The sequence below is a fragment of the Nothobranchius furzeri genome, chromosome 12 (assembly GCF_043380555.1).
Source record: "Nothobranchius furzeri strain GRZ-AD chromosome 12, NfurGRZ-RIMD1, whole genome shotgun sequence".
Lineage (NCBI taxonomy): Eukaryota > Metazoa > Chordata > Actinopteri > Cyprinodontiformes > Nothobranchiidae > Nothobranchius > Nothobranchius furzeri.
Genome location: NC_091752.1, coordinates 17,704,647 through 17,722,689, shown reverse-complemented (window position 1 = coordinate 17,722,689; position 18,043 = coordinate 17,704,647). Strand labels below are relative to the sequence as shown.

The following is an 18,043-nucleotide window of genomic DNA, read 5'->3' as shown; positions in this document are numbered from 1 at the left end:
TTTGTTGTATGTTGATCCACTAGTTTTATTTCACTTCAGCATTTACTGTCTGTGCTTGTTATTTTGTTGTTTTTATTATTATTCTCTTTTAACTATGGCTACTTGCTGCCTTTTCGATAAACATGCTGCTTTTGTGATCCGGCATTGTTGAATACTTTATGTACTCTATAATGTTTTTATGTGCCTTTGAAGAAAGACTAATTTACAACTGGCACATGGCTACAAATGAAAACTAGCCGATGGCTAATTCTGGCATGTTTCAGCATGTCTGATGTTAACATGCGCTTTCCTGATTAATAAATAAATGATTGATTGATTGATTGATTGATTGATTGATTGATTGATTGATTGATTGATTGATTGTGTTCCATATTCTTTCTTTAGTTCTGCTATAACACTGCTTATATCAGATATCATGGGAGAATTTTTACCACCCAGCTTCAGCATTTTCTCCCATATGTGGGTCTGATTCAAGTTAGTAAATTTAAGTTCTTGATCAGATTTGTTCTAGTGTCATTTTTAAGGACTTTTATTTATAGATATGCTGTTACTGGTTTATGAGTAATAGAAAAGCTAATAAAAATTATACAAACAAGGGAAACTGGAAAAATGAGAATACCATGAAATAGTACATGTATTTCAGTAATTAGACCGAGCCACCATTTAAAGGCTCACAAATTCTTTGCAGGTGTTTTCTATTTGCAATTATACATTTTGTCATGTTCTTTGCCCTTTTTGTCCCCATCCCCCTCCAGGTTTCCCTCCAGGTTCCCCTCATGTATCCCCTAATCTGCTGTGCCCCTTTTGGTCCCCAGCTCCCTCCTGGTTTCCCTCATGTTTCCCCCTAGTCACTTTATACTTATTCCATCCCATTTAGTTTAGTCTCCCCAAAGATTCCCTCTCTTTTGGTTCCTGTCTCTTTAGTTCCCCAAGCTGAAGATTTTGTGTTTGTTCTGGTGTCTAGTTTCAGGTTTATTAGTTCTCTAATCTTTAGTTCTCTGTATAGTTATATTATCCAGTCAGTTTCTTCTTTTAATACAACGTGTTCCTTCCCCATTTAGTTAGTCTCTCCTGATCCCTTCAGCTCACACTCCCCACACACCTGCTACCTGTCTCCCTGATTGCTTCCCTCTGTATATAAAACCCTGTCTTGTCTCTCAGTGAGTGTCGGTCCATTGTTGTGTGTCAGCATTGTTTTGGTCCCTCGTCCTTCTCTCTTGTTTGTGCTCAATATTGAGCTTTGGTTTTTTGGCTTCCTGAGTTTCAGTTTTCAGGACTGGCATCCTGCATCTCTCAGCGTTTTTGTGCTACTACCTTAATAAAAGGATTTAACTTTTTTTTTTCAACCACTCCTGCTCGAGTCGTTCTGGTGTTCTGCATCTTGGGTCCTAACCTCCTCCTGCTCTCAACGTGACACCTTTTAGTTGACTGGGGTCTTACTTAATATCACAGTGACATTTGAATAGTTTAGATTGGTGTAATGTTTCCTGTTTGTAGTTTGAACTTCTCATTGGCCTAGTGGTAGTGGACACCCTGAGAGTGGTTCAAATCCCAGAAGGGTCATACCAAAGACTTGAAAAATGGGACCCAATGCCTCCCTGCTTGACACTCAGCTGTAAGAGGTTGGATTGGGGGGGGGTTAAAACACCAAAGAGTTCCCTGCCAGTGCTGCAGCTCCCTGCTCCCCAAGAGTATGAGTCAAATGTGGAGATGTAATTTCACCAGTGTGTGATTATGAACTATGGGACTTTAACTTTCCTTCTATTAGGTGCCCAATTATTCCAATTATTAATTTTTATAGCAAACGATTGGACATACATTTTATTATGTTCCAGTCTATTTAGTCATTAATATTTTAGTATTAAAGTCATTTATAGTAAATTAAGTAAGTTCTGTTAAGAGGGGGATTCCATTTTCTTACATATTTTTATGAAAAAAGTAACAAAATATGTATTTCTCCCAGTAATTAGTTACTTTCATAATCTACTAACTAACTCATTTACTTTTTTGATGAAGTAATTAATAACTATAACTAATTACTTTTTTTAAGCAACATTCCCAACACTGGATATTGGTCCAATTTATTTTCTTGAACAGTCCCACTGTGAGACTGCAACTATTATTTTTTAATTATTAATCTGGCATTTTCTATGTTTCATTTTTCAAAAAGTCAGACCTTAAACTCTAAAGTTCATCGTCACATCTCAATGACAAGAACAGCTGGGGAAACCTACCTTTGAAATGCAGCACTGTTAGGAGTTGGGAGGTATCCGGGTCTACCACGTACAGACCGTCAGTGCTCCCTACACAAAACCAGCTGTTGTCTCTGCAGGGGCCCATGCACACAGAAACATATGGAAAATCTGTGTTATAGAATTTCCCTTAAAACATTTTTTTCATACCATTTTGGGAAAAGACAATGAAACCTCAAACTGAAGAAAAACATACTGAGCTGACTGAGTGGTGAGGCACCACCACTCTAAAGATCTCATTCAAGTTTCCTTATGTGGTGTCTGCTACATAAACCCTGGAAAATAGAAATTGCTGCTATGCAGAGCAGAGGGGAGCTTTGTGTGTGTGTGTGTGTGTGTGTGTGTGTGTGTGTGTGTGTGTGTGTGTGTGTGTGTGTGTGTGTGTGTGTGTGTGTGTGTGTGTGTGTGTGTGTGTGTGTGTGTGTGTGTGTGTGTGTGTGTGTGTGCCTTGAGCTTCATGCTGAGGTAATAAAATTGTGAACAATTACATTTTAGTGCACCACTATTTTCATGCTGATGACCTGCTTATATACAGGATGGGACAATTGCCACCATTTAGTTTGGAATTTTAATATTTTAATGTGATAATTGTGCAGCTCAAATTAGTCCGACACAAGGGTTAAGGTTTGTGGAAAAATATTTGAATTTGGTCCTATCTGGCCTTTAAAAGTGTGAAAAGAATCATAAACAGATTCAGGATATTTTGTTGTGAATGTGCAAAAAACATATATTTCTTTGTTGGTCAGATCTAACTATAGTAAGAAATGTACAAGTAGATTTTAATAAGAATTTCAATCAGGGTTCTGAATTTCAGAACTCAAAAATTTTGTGGCAACTGATTGCCTCGTCATTTGAAAGTTCTGGTAACTTATTTGGTTTTACGATGTAGTCTTGCTAAGATTCTACAAAAGTGTCCACGTTGTGAGGTGTGAAGCCATTAACACATCAAGCTCAATGTAGTGTTACGCAAGACAACTAAAAATTACTGCTTTAATTACCCAAAAGCTAAAGGAATTTTACACTAATTCGCTCAAAGGGATTGGGTACACACTTCCTGTTTCAAAAATAAATGTTTTCACCCTCTGAAGGCAGGCGTTGCAGATTTGCAACAGTTAAAACTTACCCAACTGGTTACTCCACATATGTATTTCATGAGCATTTTTTTAACTCAGAAGTACCCCTGAAGGACTTAGTTGTTCATCCTTTTATCAAAACTTGTATTGAGCCTGAGAGGGGTTTGCGGGGAACTAATTCTAAAGTCCATTTGTTTGCCATTTGTGTCATTATTTCCTTTTTCTTTTGTCAAAAATTTTTCTTTATGAGGTTCTTTTTAAAATACTGACTACATGATAATGACAGTATAGGAAACTTAAATCTCCTTTCTTTCCGATCGGCTCATGGGTTTCTTGAAAAACAATAAAATGAATGCAGGTCAACCTAAGGCCCTGTCCACACGTAGCCGGGGATCTGCCAAAACGTAGATATTTATTTTTCTACGTTTTGCCCTGTCATCCACACGAAAACTGAGTTTTTTCACACTAAAACGGATCTTTTTAAAAACTCCGGCCAAAGTGAAGATCTGCGTTTTCTCCGTTTTGGGTGTCTGCGTGTGGACTGACAATACCGGAGTTTTAAGGTCCGCAACGTCACTTTCCGCGACAAAAAAATGCTGACATCACGTATGCGACCTGTGTTTACACTAGCCGACAGCATGGATGCCCTCAGAGCTGCGCTCGCTTTATCAATTGTCCAAGCGCTTTTTGCTTGTTTGTTTTTGCAAGCGGAATTACTGCTCCTTGCGGAAGACCACAGACGAAGGACGAGGTTAAGAACGGGGGAAGTACTGCCGCCTACAGGTCTGGCATGTCCTTAACAACGTATTTATCTGGGTACGTGTGGACAGAGTTTTTTTTTAAACGAGGTGGTGTGGATGCAAGTTTTTGGAGGGGCGGATATTCGTTTTTAAAAAAAACAGCCACGTGTGGACTAGGCCTAAAAGAGCTTTTTTCTAATCCGCTTTGCCTTACGCCCTGGATCACACACATTTTGTACTTCAATTTAAACTAAAAGTAATGATGTGTGTTTCAATCACGCCAGTCACGTACTTTGAGATTTATCAGTTTTTAAAGATCTTAGTTAACATGACTGCAAATCAGATATCGGCGCGTCGCATATGTGATGTCACCACAGAATTTCCTCTTCCCCTAATGGTAGGCGTGAATTTGAGCTGGCCAATCAGTTGGCAGTGGATGTGTTGGGTCAGTTCAGCCCAAAGCGGACCGCCTAGGGTAGAGGGCTGAAAAAAAACAACCGCTTGAGCACAGAAAAAAGCAGGCTACCCATATGTGAACACTTTATACCATACTTGGGCAGGGTAGAGCCGGCCCTGATGTGAAAGCAGCTTCAGGATCCCTGTTATGCTTTGTATTAACATAATATTTTACTACCACACATCAGTAAAGTTCTCCCTTGGTATAAAGCCGAAGAGGCAAAAAAAATGCATCAGACTGAGTGAAAAACATCTGTTTTCACACAAATCCACAGAAATGATTTCCTAACTAAAGGTTATAATATGACACATCCCTAGTTCTGCTCATCAGATTGCAATAAAAACAATTTTAATCATTTTACTCACATGTTTTTCTGAGAATCGAGGTCTATAAATGAGCTGCATGAAGACATTTGGACAACAGGTTTTGAGAGCTCCACTTTATCAGCCACCAACTGTTCACAAACCCCTAGAAAAGAACCAGCCCCCCCAAAAGCAAATAAAAGATTAATGTATACTTAACCCCAAATAAAGTTTTAAAGAAAATGTTTGATCAAAATCTCAAACACAAGCTGCTGCAAGTCGGCCCCACATAGACATATATGGGTTAACTGTATGGGTGCCAACAGGGTTTTGTCCATGGTTTCCATGGTGGGCCCATAGGGGTTTGCCCACATAGATTTTAATGGGACCTACATGGGTTTTCAGAGGAAACCAGATGGTATACATGGACCCATTAAAATCTATGTGGGCAAACCTCTGTGGGGTCACCATGGAAAGTGCAGAAAAATCTTGGTGGCCCCCTTTTGTTTTTCTTCTTTAACTTGAATTTATAATCATCTTTTATTTGTTTTGTGATATTTATGATCATTTTATAATTTCGTGACTTAGATTTTCTGATTTTAATAGATTTTACATTTGCTGTTTTGTTTTTAAAAGCATTTTGATTTCATTATCTTTCTGTGACAAGTGCTATATAAATATAATGTAATTACATACTTATATATATATATATATATATATATATATATATATATATATATATATATATATATTGAGATAGATAGATAGATAGATAGATAGATAGATAGATAGATAGATAGATAGATAGATAGATAGATAGATAGATAGATAGATAGATAGATAGATAGATAGATAGATAGATAGATAGATAGATAGATAGATGGATGATAGATAGATAGATAGATATGCAGTGCCACCTATGCATGCTGGCTGCCAAATAATAAAATCACCTTTGTGATGGCTCAAAGTCTTCTGGCATTCTTGATGGTTTTTTTCCATTTTCAGAAGGTCCATTTTTGTCACCAAGCGGCACTTGTGGTCATTGTCAAAAGAGAAGCACCATACCTAAAGAACAGTTTTTAAAATGTATGCAGATGTCTATTTTTGAGCTTTGGCTCTCAGTCACTAACCTGTCCATCAGCTGAGCCGGTGATAAGATGCCTGTTCTTTTCTAGAAACAGTGCACTAAGCAGAGGCGATGCTAAAATGTTGAAAAGTGAGACAGTTCTGTTTGGTTTTATTTACTAAATCCACTCATTCTGTGAAATTTGGGGAAATTGTAGGAGTCATTTCCCCCCATTATTTAAAACATTAACATCTCACCTGAAAGCACAAATGACTGGTAGAGAACCGCTTCAGTTTTTAAATCCCAAACCTGGAAAGAGACCAGGTTAGGAACTGCAAACTCAGGTTCAAAGTAGTCCAAAAATCTTTGCAAACCAACATGTTAAAATGTTTTGCATCCACACCTTAAAGGTGCGATCCTCTGATGTGCTGACAAGAATATTTCTGTCCCAGGGACAGAACTCTGCCGATGTTAAAGGTCCCAGGTGGCCGGTCAATGTGCAAATGACTTTCTGCTTCTGAAATGGACAAAATAAAAGAATGAAACCTGTCCCTTTTTAGCTGATAAATGAAAAAATGGAGGGAAAAGGATGTAAAAGTAGTTGATTGTGAAGAGCATACCTTTGAGTTGAGAACATATATGACTGCACCTGAGCATGCAGCCACTCTTTCATCAGAGAAACAGAATGAGAGATGGATAACTTCACCCAGCAAAGTCCCAATAACCAGTCCTGTTGCGATCTCACCTAAACAAGTTAGTTTAAATCCCAAATGTGGAAGCATTTGTTGTGTAAAGTTTTTTAAGATGAGAAAATAATCAACACACACACACACACACACACACACACACACACACACACACACACACACACACACACACACACACACACACACACACACTAAAACTTGAATATTTTACCCTCTTGTATTTTCCTCTGACAATTTTCCACATCCCAAACAATGACGTAATCCGCAGAGGCGGAGCAAAGAAGCACAGGTATGTTTCTTTTACCAAAGGTCATGGCATTTATGTCGCCATGGTGACCTGTTAACAGCAGTGGCTGTAAAGGATGCACACAACTTTCATTTGTGAGTTTTTCTTCATAATGACAGTCTATACAAAACCCAAACGAATCGCTACAACAAACCTTTTGCTGCAAGTCCGTATTATTGTAAACAAGCACTTCCTTGCTTCTTAAAGGCGCAGCGCAAAAAGAACGAGAACAGGCGAGCTGCTGGTGAGACAGAAGTCTATCACAGGTCAAAGAGAGCTTTTCGGAGATCATCTCTGGTAAATAGTAAGCTTGGTTCAATAGAAAGTCAAGGAAAATACGTTTGAAACGAACGGTAGCATTAGCTGTGACCTTTTTTTTTTACGCTGACCCATGAGTACAAACGTTCGCGGTTGCTAGGACACCAATAGGATTTCCGCTAGATGTATAGATCGTCTATTTCACAAGCTGTTGCACGCTGTTAACCCCTTAACGCCGATTGTCGTAAATTCGCATCAAAACTGATCAAAACCCGCAACCGCTCCAAATGCAACCAAAATACAGAATGCACCTGAAAGAAAACCCACAAGTGAAAAAAAAAACCCATTTATAATTATAATAAATTCAGGTGTTTAACCATTTTAAATGCACTGCCTCGTGGTGTGATTCTTTCAAATACCGGTCATTATTATTACATTTCCTCATTTTCTTAATGTATTCACATTATAATGTCTGTAAGTGGGTTTCCTTTCCAATGTAGTCACTTTTAAACACCTGTAACACCTCGCTTCACCACAAGATGGCAGTGAATCTTCACTTTAGTGGGTTTAATTTTTAATTATTATTATTATCATTATTTATTTGTTTATTTATTTATTGCATTGAATTGACTGTTTTGGACATTTTTGTGACAGATTTGTCTCTGAACATCGACATAAAATGCGTGTCTGTGTATCTGAGAACGTGAAATAATAAGGTGAAGTAACATTTCGGCACTAGGGAAAGGATAAGCGGATCGTACCGTTTGAACAAAGGGCATTCTGGGTGTAGTAGTTCTTGCTGTAGCGAATGTGACGTTCGATGCCGTAGTTCTTGCTGTAGCGGATATGACGTACGTAGTGGTTAGCTGGTAGCTGGGTGTCGTCTTCAGTCAGCTTTGCAGTAGTTGGATGAATCGGTCGACGTTGACAGTCCTTGAGATATGACAGTGCTTTTGTAGTAGAGGGCTAACTTTAGCTAAACCGTTAGGTTGAGACGTCTACAGACACATTGAACGAAAGGGGGATTTAGTGCCAAGGCGTTTTTTCTTCATCAAAGTTTTGTATTTCGTTAGCCTTTATATCTTTTTGTTAAATTACCCTGGGTTTTTTGCGTCCTCTGGTAAAGGGTGCTAATTTAACTTGAGCTAAATGGCTAGCTAGCGCTTTATCAACTTGTGAATCTCCCAACTTGTTCTCTGTGAGCTGCAACGACCTCTTTTCATCTGGGGAAGTAGCTAGCGGGGGCTTGTAGCCTGGTCATTCAGTTAGGAAGCACAATAACGTGCTTTGAGAGCTAGAATAAGTTAAAGTGCTAGTAAAGGGGGCTAGCCAGTTTAGAATATGAAAGGGGTACAGTCTGACACTTTAGGTTTTGTTCCTCAAAAAGATATTGTGTACAACAAACTTTTGCCCTACGCAAATAGGTTAGATGATGAGTCCAATGAAATTTTGAGCAAAATTAAGGGAAACCTGGGCCGAGCTGTTCAGCTGAGAGAGATATGGCCCGGTGTTCTGTTTTGGACAAGAAAACTTTCAACGTAAGTAACAAATAACATCATTTTTAACGTAATAATAACATGTTTTGCCTGTATCGTTATGATTTTTAGTCTAAACCACCTACGATGATTTTTTTTTACCTGTAGACGTGCTATTTGATCAGGCTGGTGATTTTGTTCATTGCTTGTTTTTATCGTTGAAACAAATGGTTTAGTTGAATATATTTAATTGTTGTATGGTGTGCTTTCATTATAAATATGTAGTGATTATTTCCACATTAACAGCATGTGTGTTTGGTTAGGTTACTAACAGGTTTCATAACTAGAGCAGGGGGTTGTTAAACACAGCATGACCCAGACACTCTAGTAGTTCTAGGTCATCGTCGTTTCCGCTCTCCCTTATTTTCTCTTTTATTTATTGATAGACTGATCGATACATATTATCAAATCATCACATAAGGTGACCACTTAGCTGATTAAAAACTTCATTGATTTACGAGTTTCCATTTAAAGTTGCATCACGTGATCACTGGGACCATTCATAACACGTCAAGCATGATATGTGCAGTGTCATGAACATGGCGAAGGTTATTTTTGAGCGGTTTCTGCCTTTATTCTGTTATCTGTTGGAAAACTGGGCAGTTTTTCCACATGACAACTGTTGTTATTTACTGATTACAAATTAATTATTCATTATTAGCACATTATTAGCACCTTTATTATTTTGTATAAAGAAAAAGGACATTAGAAAAGAAAGCAAAGGAACGATTCATTAAATTTTGTTTGATTTGTCTTTGTTATGTTATTTATTTATTTATTTATTTATTTATTTATTTACTTTTAGTTCTTAGTACTGGCTCGTTGTTGTGTCCAGTGACTCACTGCCGGAGATAGAAAGTTTACAGCTGGGGTGAACTACATTGCCTGTAGCTTTGTTTTGGTGTAGCAATTAGAGCTGCAGAGATTTTTATTTCTGACTTTAAAACAGATATGTGTGCTTTCGTTTGTTATTTGTAGAGAATATGAAATTGATACTTATTTAATACTGTGAAGTGTATTTTTAAAGCAGTTTTGTTCATTTGTGTGCTTAAATCTGTTTAATATCAAGGTACATGAGACTGTACGGAAGGAAGTTCAGCAAAGAAGACCATGTGCTGTTCATCAAGCTGCTCTATGAGCTAGTGACGATCCCCGGACTGGAGATCAGCATGATGCAAGGGCTTTCTCGCCTTCTTATCAACCTTCTCAAGTAAGAGTGTGCTCCATCTGTTTTCTGTGCAAATGCATAAATAACTGTTCTGTTGTGATCTTAGTTTATAATTTGTCACCATATGATGAGCTGTATGAATGTGTTGTTTATTTTTTTTGGCGTAACAGGAAAAGAGAATTGTTGTCGAGGGAGGACCTTGAGTTGCCATGGAGACCGTTGTATGAGCTGTATGACAGAATTCTGTTTTCCAAGACGGAACATCTGGGTCTCAACTGGTTTCCCAAGTATGCCTCGGCTCCATGCTTATGCTTTCATCTCATGTGTTTATACATTTTAAAGTTTTTTTTTTTTTTTTCCCATATTCTTATGCTGGATTACAGAGTACCAGTTATGTCTCTGTAGTCTGATATTGGGTGGCCTGTTTATTCTTTACAGTTGTGACTAAACTGATTAATGTAAGAACTGAAATGTTTTATTTTATTTTTCTCTTCTTTGTGGGAGAAGGCTTTCTGCTGCGTTTTAGCAGAACTGCATTTTCTTTCATTTAAGTCCTATTGTCTGTTGTGATAATCTGCTGATGTGTAGTAGTTTAACTAACCCAACCCTTCATACAGCTGAGGTCACTCTTAGATTATGATCTTTGGCAGTTTGAATAAAGACAAATTGTTAGACCTAATTGGGTCATTTAGAGAAGCACAGAAGAGTTGTTTTACTTTGTCCACCTTTTCAACCTTCTATGATGATCAGAATCTGCAGTGAGCTGCACGTCTAATGGGTTTTTTGTCTGATTTGGATGAATGTGCAACACGTGTGGAAAGCTCACAAGAAGGTCTTAGCAAGCAGTGCGTGGTGCTCTTTTATGGTGCTATGGGAACATTGTATGTTTTATCAGAAACGGGCATAAAGGCAAACTGCTTTGGTTTATTTGCACAAAACTACACCCTGATAACATAGATGTGAAAAACATTGGTGCACAGCATGTTTATTTGTGCGTGATTGGCTTTTTGTTGTGTGCTGAAAGTGTTCTTTATGCCTTTGTCTCTTTCTACATTCAGTTCTCCACGGCCTCGTTCTTCTAAACTCATAATGTTAAAATTGATTCAGAGGTGGTAAGGACAATGCTTCTTTGTGTTTTATTTAGAAATTCAAAGCTGAATACACTTGGATGCTGTTTATTTGTATATATTGCATGAAAAAAAAGAAAACTGGACACCCCATATTTAGATTGTAACAGAAAATATTTAAAAAACTTCATCAGTGTTAACATTTCACTCATATTGGAGACTGTCGCACTGCAGCTAACACATCTTTTAAAATGTTCTATCCTCCAAAGAAACAATCAAATTATGTAATCTGTGTTTTCTAGCATAATTCTCTCACGTGTGTCATGCTTTATTCCCAAGTTTTCAAACCAGATTATGGGGCACCAGTACTGCTACAAAATAATAATACCTGCTTTTACAACACATTGGCTACCTTGCAGTAAAGGTTGCCATCCCTGCATTACTAAACATATTTTTTTGTGGCCCATGTTCCTGTAAAGTTATCCCCCCTGCCCGCTGAAACGCCGTACGTCAGAAAGCAACATTCACTAGAACTCACACACTACTCTTTAAACTGGACGTGCATGTGTTTGAACACCTGCTATTGGCTGTGTGTTGCTGGCCTGCAGTGGTAAACACTGAGCTGTAAACATGCATTTAGGTAGAGTCGCCTATGATTCAGTAGGTGGGTCTTAATGGTAACGTGGGAATAAGTCGGAGTTTCTCCAAGACACTCATGTCTTTACTTTCAGATGAAGTGTGATAGAGGGATTAGAAGCAGTGGTTAAAACCGTTTCAGTACCAAAACTCTGCATCTGCCGTTTGTGAAGACATTTGTTGGATGTGTGTGATCCATAAACGTTCTTTTTTATGTGAAACCACTTGCAGAGTAAGATTATGTCATCCAAAAACATGTCTGTGTATAGTTGACTGTTGGTACAATGTCATTACAAGGTAATCAATTTGCCACGGTGTATTTTTATTTTTATACGGAGCTAAAGTTGTATGTGTTAAGAGACAAATGCATGCAACAAAGCCAAATAGCCCTTGTGTGAGGATGTTTGTTTTACTAACATTGGTGTTTCCCCAGAAGGTTGCTGAGAGTTTCCCTTTTCTCTGTCACAGCTCAGTGGAAAGTGTGCTGAAAACACTTGTGAAAAACTGCAGACCGTGAGTACTTTTTCTAATCCCTCATCTTGTGTCGTCTCATCATTTACGCTCTTCTGTGTTTTGGTTCAAAGTAAAAATCAGTGAAAACGTATTTTGTCAATCTTTTGCTGACATTTCTTTAGCTAATTTGGCAGTAAGGGCTCTTAAAATGAGACGCGGCTGAAACGCCTTAACAGCAGAAAACTTTGCTGTCACCAGCAGGCCTCAGTAATCGTGTTCTCCAGAGTTGTGTGCATCTTAGGCAAGCACCAGGACTCCTACTTGAGTTTGCTCTTACAGTAGTTGGATAATCCTATTACTTCATCTAATTCTGTCTACTGCTGGAGTTTCCTGTACCTCTGAGTAGAGAGAGTGATTTGCTGTGAGCTGCTTAGACACCGCGTATCAGCAGTAAGGAAGGGCAAAAGGTGCACTGGGACATTTTTAAGTCCTTGACTAAATGTGGTAGCAATGAACAGGTCTTTAGAAGAAAGGATGTGCTTTAGTCAACCATGTTACGAAGCATAAAACCACCCCCCAGTGGACTCAAATGAGCCAAACGATTTAAACTATTGCCTAAAAATCTGCTAGATCTGATGCTTCCTGGTTGTGGGCATTTGCTCCACTGCTGAAACACCAGTAGTTTCTACTTCCTTTGGACACTGGTGCCCTGTTTGCTATGTGGGAGGAATGTGAGCCCAACCAGATCGGAAACATAGCGGGAAGTTGGTGGCATGCGAACCATAACCAAAGAATCTCCATTTCCAGTTCCATTTTCTTTGTTCTTATTAAAAACAAAACCTGCCACCAAGGTTCTTGATCTGATAGGTTGTGAAAGCGGTTTTAGATCCATCTGTTTATCAGATTAAGTGCTGTGTTTAATAAGTCATTTGCTTGTCTTTGTTTGTTCAGGTACTTCTCAGAGACTGCTACTCAGGAGATGCTGGATGAGTGGAGGCCACTCCTCTGTCCCTTTGATGTCACTATGCAAAGAGCAATCAGCTACTTTGAGCTTTTCTTACCTACAACTCTGCATCCTGAGCTTCATCACAAGGGGTTTCAGTAAGAAACGTCTCCTATATACAGAAGGCATCTATTATAGAGCTCCTATGTGACGCCATTTCCTTTTGTTAGCTCAAAGGTTCAAACATTGATCTCCATCTGAAGGGAAACGAGGGGAATGAATGTCCTCTGGAATTTTGTTAGCCCTTTGCGAGGGTACAGACTCCTAATATAGACGTCATAGCCGTGCTGGCAGGAATAACAGAATAAGTGTCTGTATAAATATGCAGGGGGGTGTACCCAGCATTGCGCCATGGAGACGAGCTCCATAAAAGGCAGCCATGGCCTTGTCCTAGTTTTCTGTTTTCGTGACCAGTTGTAATAAATAAAAAGATGAATCAGTTCTCATTATTGAAGGGTGTGTGACAGCTGTTTGTTTCATTTGGCAGGTTGTGGTTTGATGAGCTGATCAGCTTGTGGGTGTCTGTTCAAAATTTCCCAAGTTGGGAAGTTGTGAGTAGATGGAGTTAAAAAGATGAAAGTACATCCCAGAATTTCAGATTGTCCATTTGTAACGTGTTGTTTTTTTCTTTTATTTTACAGCACCTGGTGAATCTCTTTGCTCGCTTGGCAAACGACAACATTGGCTACATCGACTGGGACCCTTACATTCCTAAGGTGTGTTGTTTGGGTTTTCTGCCACCTATTGTGCAACAGAGGACTTGTTTGTTCTGTAGCTTGTAGCTCATGAGCCCTCGGATCGTGTTTCATCACTTTTGCAGCGCGTGTGAGAAACAACCTATCCAGTGTCTCTTTTGACCTCACTCCCCTCAGAGGGGAAGTAACTCTTATCACACATCTGTTCCCGCTGAGTGAAGCTACCGTTTGTCACTGACTGAAAATACCTGACCGGTTGCGTCCATTTGTGACATGATGTTGATCGATTTTGCTGTGAATGAGTTCACATCCAAAAATTAATTAACAGTCTTTTTTTTCTTCCTCACTTTAGATTTTCACAAGAATTCTGAGGAGTTTGAACCTTCCTGTGGGAACCAGTCAAATGATAGTACCACGCTACGTTACCATTGCCTACGACATTAACCACGTGGTGGTTTGGGTGTCGTCTCTACTGGTCAGATCATTAAATAACGTTAAATTCAGTGTGTCTACCGCATGATCGTTATTGTTCACTGATCAACATCGTGCCAAATTCAGGGTGGACCCAGCAAGCAGGCTCAAGCTCAGCTCAGTGGCCTCTTTAACAGCATCACATCCTTCTTCCATCCGTCAAACCATGGCCGCTGGCTGGTGAGTCACTCGTTGTTCATCGGCTGTCGTGCTAAAAACAAAACTTTTGCTAATGTTGCAAATCTTCAAATGTATGGGAACATTTGCATAATTGAAAGCCAGGAATAGTTGGATGTTCTTTAAAGTGGAAAGTCAGAGGCAAAAATCTGATGACTAGATCTCAAAAGACGATTGCCATTATTTTACAGAAAAGGGACGATTGTGTTTTGCTGAATTCGTTTTTGTATTATTATTTATTTTTTGCCTTTGCTGTGTAATTAGTCCCTGTACACACGTAGCCAGGTATCCCGCTAAACTAAGATATTCTTCTGCGGTTTGGCCCGTCATCCACATGAAAGTGAACATCATAAAAAAGGATTTTTTTCAAAAGCTCTTACCAAAGTGGAGATTTGTGAATCTTCCATTGTCAGCATGTGTTTGTGGACGTAAGCAGCCGGGGTTTTAGGATTGGTTAAACTGCTCTGACGTGTGTTTACACCCTGCTCAGTTATTGCTCTGTAGACCACAAGCAAAAGACCGAGTTAAGGACCACCCCTTACCGGCGGTAGTTATTCCACGTCCAAGGAATGTTTCACAGCAAAGACGCCGACTATTTTGGCAACCACTGCCACCCACAGGCTTGGCATGCCAATTAATGTACTCCCAATCCACTGGATTATTAGCTGAAAACAAGGTGATGTGAACTCAACGTTTTTTTTTAATTTATTTTTTACTTTATATGATAACTGATTTTACAAAAACCTGGCTAAGTGTGCGCTCGGCGTAATCGCACCGCTTCTGGCTTTACGTCTGAATCCGACATTACAGTGACACAGCACGAAAGAGTCACCGTGACGAAAGACGATGTGCGTGTCATCATTCTAGGAAGTCTCCTGCATCTTGTTGGTTGTCTTAAGTTTACACCGATGGCTCGTTCTAAAATAACAGTTGGACATGTGAGTGAGATGGCTGCTGAGCTATTAAAGGTCACTGGCACCCTGGTCACATGCCTCTCTGCTTTCAGAGGTGGCTGGACTAGATCTGAAGCTACATGGGCATCGTTGCCTTTTCTTTTAACACAGACACCTTGTTTATTACTGGTACTTTTGCCAGGAAGGTGAGTCTCTGTGCTGTTGCTTGGAAACACGGGAAACTAAGCCAATTATTTGCTGTTTTATTACATTAAAAAAAGATCAGTCAACAGACAAATATAAAATAATATAAAACAAGGCTGGAGCCTGAGGACAGTGTATCCAAAATAGTACAAGTACAACACCTGAAGTGTAGTTTGAAAAAACTAAAAAATCAATAAATAAAAAACATTCCTTAGTGATTCAAAGAGCTTACAGATCACATGGCTAGATCAGTTTCATGCAGCACTTAAAGTATATTTGACTCATTTTACTTAACATCTTTTAGCTTTCACCAGCACATCAATATCAGAAGTCCCATCCTGAGTGGCGGCCAACTTCAGGATGTGATTCAAGTTCTTGTGTGAGCCTTGGGCGCAGCTTTGTTTTATTTATACTCATTACAGAGGAAACTTGCTCACAAAGATACGTTTATTTTCACTCTACATTGTAAAGTATGAAAATAAAGTTTACACAGCCATCCCGCGGGCCGGATTTAACACATTTGCGGGCCGGATCCGGCCCGTGGGCCACATGTTTGACACCCCTGCTTTAGATAGAGTAACTCCCATTTGATTCAAATTTTAAACTTGCCCTTTTCATAAAAATAACGTTTCCTATATTTGCTCTGAATCTTAAACTGTTTTCACATCGGATTGCTTTTTTTTTTGTTTTCTTATGTTATTTGTGTCTCTAGATGCTCCATACATCCTCTGCCTCTCCGTTTGTACACGAAAACATACTCGTCCACCTCTGTCTCCCCTTTTGTCACGCATCTGTCTTTCTTTCCACTTGTCCTCATGTCCAGATGAAACTGATGAAGCTGCTTCAGCGTCTCCCTGCCAGCGTGGTGCGGCGGCTGCACCGAGAGCGCTACAGAAAGCCCTCGTGGCTCACACCGATTCCAGACAGTCACAAACTCACGGAGGAGGATATCACAGACTTTGTGCTGAGTATGATGCAGCCAGTTCTGCTCGCCATGTTCAGCAAGACTGGGAGTCTCGATGCAGCTCAGGCTCTGCAAAACCTAGCTCTGATGCGTCCCGAGCTGGTCATCCCCCCTGTTCTTGAGAAGTAAGTTTGTTCTCTACCTTCAATTTGCAGATTTTGGTTCCAGGTTTTAACTGGTGAGAGGTGTTTAACCCTCTGTTCTTACGTTTACAGCATAAATCTAAGGCTTAAAATCACTTGACAATAACAAAACGTTGATTGTTTTCCCGTATCGTAGGACGTATCCTGCTCTGGAGACCCTAACCGAGCCCCACCAGCTAACAGCCACTTTAAGCTGCATGATTGGCGTAGCACGAAGCCTGGTGTCAGGCGGGTCACGCTTCCCTGAGGGGCCCACTCACATGCTGCCCCTGCTCATGAGGGCTCTCCCTGGCGTGGACCCAAATGACTTCAGCAAGTGCATGGTGCGCTTCACTGTTGTTCATTCGACCTTTCCGCTGAACTCTTGTGTTGCTCTGACGATTTTCTTTTTGTGCTGGGCAAAAATCTGAAATTACACCTAAAATCTTTTCTTACAGATCACATTCCAGTTCATCGCTACGTTTGTGACTCTTGTGCCTTTGGTGGACTGTTCGTCTGCCCTACATGAACGAACGGATTTGACGGAGGTCAGCTGCAACAACATATCCACCCTCTCTTATAATTAAATCCGACGGTGTACGATCATTGCAAAATGCCTTCTTATATTTTTGATTACCTGTCAGGTTGAAAGGGAGATGTGCTCTGCCTCAGCTGAGTTTGAGGACTTTGTGCTTCAGTTCATGGACAGGTATGATGTCACTACTCACACACAGCTGCACACACTGCCCTCTTTACAAATCTCACCAATCCTACAGATGTTTCAGGTGTTTTTGGATCTTGTCCCGCCTCCTGCACACCCACTTTCTGTCATAAATGGTGAACCCTAAGCAAGTTATAGATATCCTGCATGTACGTGAGCTGACTGATTAGTGGTATGTAATGGGTGACCAAGAGGCCTGAGACTGAAATCGATGTGCTTGTGGGCGACATAAGGCATGTTTCCACTATCGGAACCTTCCGGCATGCGTGTGCCTCCACTTTACCAGGCAGGCTGAACGGACCGTTTTCAGGGTCATTTTGGAGAACGTTTGGTTAACTCACGCTGATTGGATGTAGCTCAGTAGGAAATGACATCAGCAGACGTCCAAAACAACCAGCATTAGTCAAATTAGAAGAGTTGCAGAAGCAAAAGAAAAGAAAAACAAATTGCGCTGCTTTAAAATGTCAAATTACTCGTGACAAAAATAGCATGAAGTGATCAGTGAACAGTGCAAGGTAACCTGTGTGCTCTACCAAAACACAACTCATGGTGGTGTTGCTGGACTTTCTGCTCAGTTTCATGGCTTTTTTTCAGACTCTGAACCAGAAAATAGCTGCAGGGAGTGAAGCAGCAGGCAGAAAACTGGAGCAACCAGTGACTCCGCCCCCTAGCCAATGAGCGGCCACAGTCGCAATGCTGGCCCCGCTCAGCCTTGCCAGGAACCTCAACAGGGAAGGGACTAAAAACTGGGCAAAGATAGCAGGAAAATACCAAACTGAGCTCTTGGAAAATG

General features: G+C 39.9%; 2 protein-coding genes across 10 annotated transcripts in view; one reads left to right on the top strand and one right to left on the bottom strand.

Moving 5' to 3' along the window:
* The window catches only part of wdr27 (WD repeat domain 27), a 71,366-nt gene extending 63,959 nt beyond the window's left edge, over nt 1-7,407 (bottom strand). For 2 of the 7 annotated variants that reach the window (XR_008565683.2, XR_008565684.2), the window contains exons 1-9: nt 7,038-7,407; nt 6,809-6,950; nt 6,511-6,635; nt 6,294-6,407; nt 6,148-6,199; nt 5,955-6,025; nt 5,775-5,889; nt 4,888-4,990; nt 2,235-2,326 (exon numbers count right to left, since the gene is read on the bottom strand). Coding sequence is in view for 5 of the 7 variants with exons in the window: in XM_054750145.2 (XP_054606120.2) it covers nt 2,235-2,326; nt 4,888-4,990; nt 5,775-5,889; nt 5,955-6,025; nt 6,148-6,199; nt 6,294-6,407; nt 6,511-6,635; nt 6,809-6,950; nt 7,038-7,175 (952 nt within the window). In the remaining 2 variants the exon portion in view is untranslated. The remainder of the gene's footprint in view (nt 1-2,234; nt 2,327-4,887; nt 4,991-5,774; nt 5,890-5,954; nt 6,026-6,147; nt 6,200-6,293; nt 6,408-6,510; nt 6,636-6,808; nt 6,951-7,037) is intronic. The other 5 variants (XM_015944443.3, XM_015944445.3, XM_054750145.2 and 2 more) reach the window with 4 other exon arrangements.
* An 850-nt stretch (nt 7,408-8,257) lies between these two features.
* psme4a (proteasome activator subunit 4a) overlaps nt 8,258-18,043 on the top strand; it is a 31,434-nt gene continuing 21,648 nt past the window's right edge. For 2 of the 3 annotated variants that reach the window (XR_001571735.3, XM_015944446.3), the window contains exons 1-14: nt 8,258-8,679; nt 9,746-9,886; nt 10,015-10,131; nt 10,903-10,956; nt 12,016-12,060; nt 12,952-13,101; nt 13,491-13,554; nt 13,645-13,719; nt 14,051-14,173; nt 14,257-14,349; nt 16,267-16,532; nt 16,687-16,873; nt 16,988-17,077; nt 17,174-17,238. Coding sequence is in view for 2 of the 3 variants with exons in the window: in XM_015944446.3 (XP_015799932.3) it covers nt 8,483-8,679; nt 9,746-9,886; nt 10,015-10,131; nt 10,903-10,956; nt 12,016-12,060; nt 12,952-13,101; nt 13,491-13,554; nt 13,645-13,719; nt 14,051-14,173; nt 14,257-14,349; nt 16,267-16,532; nt 16,687-16,873; nt 16,988-17,077; nt 17,174-17,238 (1,667 nt within the window). In the remaining variant the exon portion in view is untranslated. The remainder of the gene's footprint in view (nt 8,680-9,745; nt 9,887-10,014; nt 10,132-10,902; nt 10,957-12,015; nt 12,061-12,951; nt 13,102-13,490; nt 13,555-13,644; nt 13,720-14,050; nt 14,174-14,256; nt 14,350-16,266; nt 16,533-16,686; nt 16,874-16,987; nt 17,078-17,173; nt 17,239-18,043) is intronic. The other variant, XM_015944447.3, reaches the window with a different exon arrangement.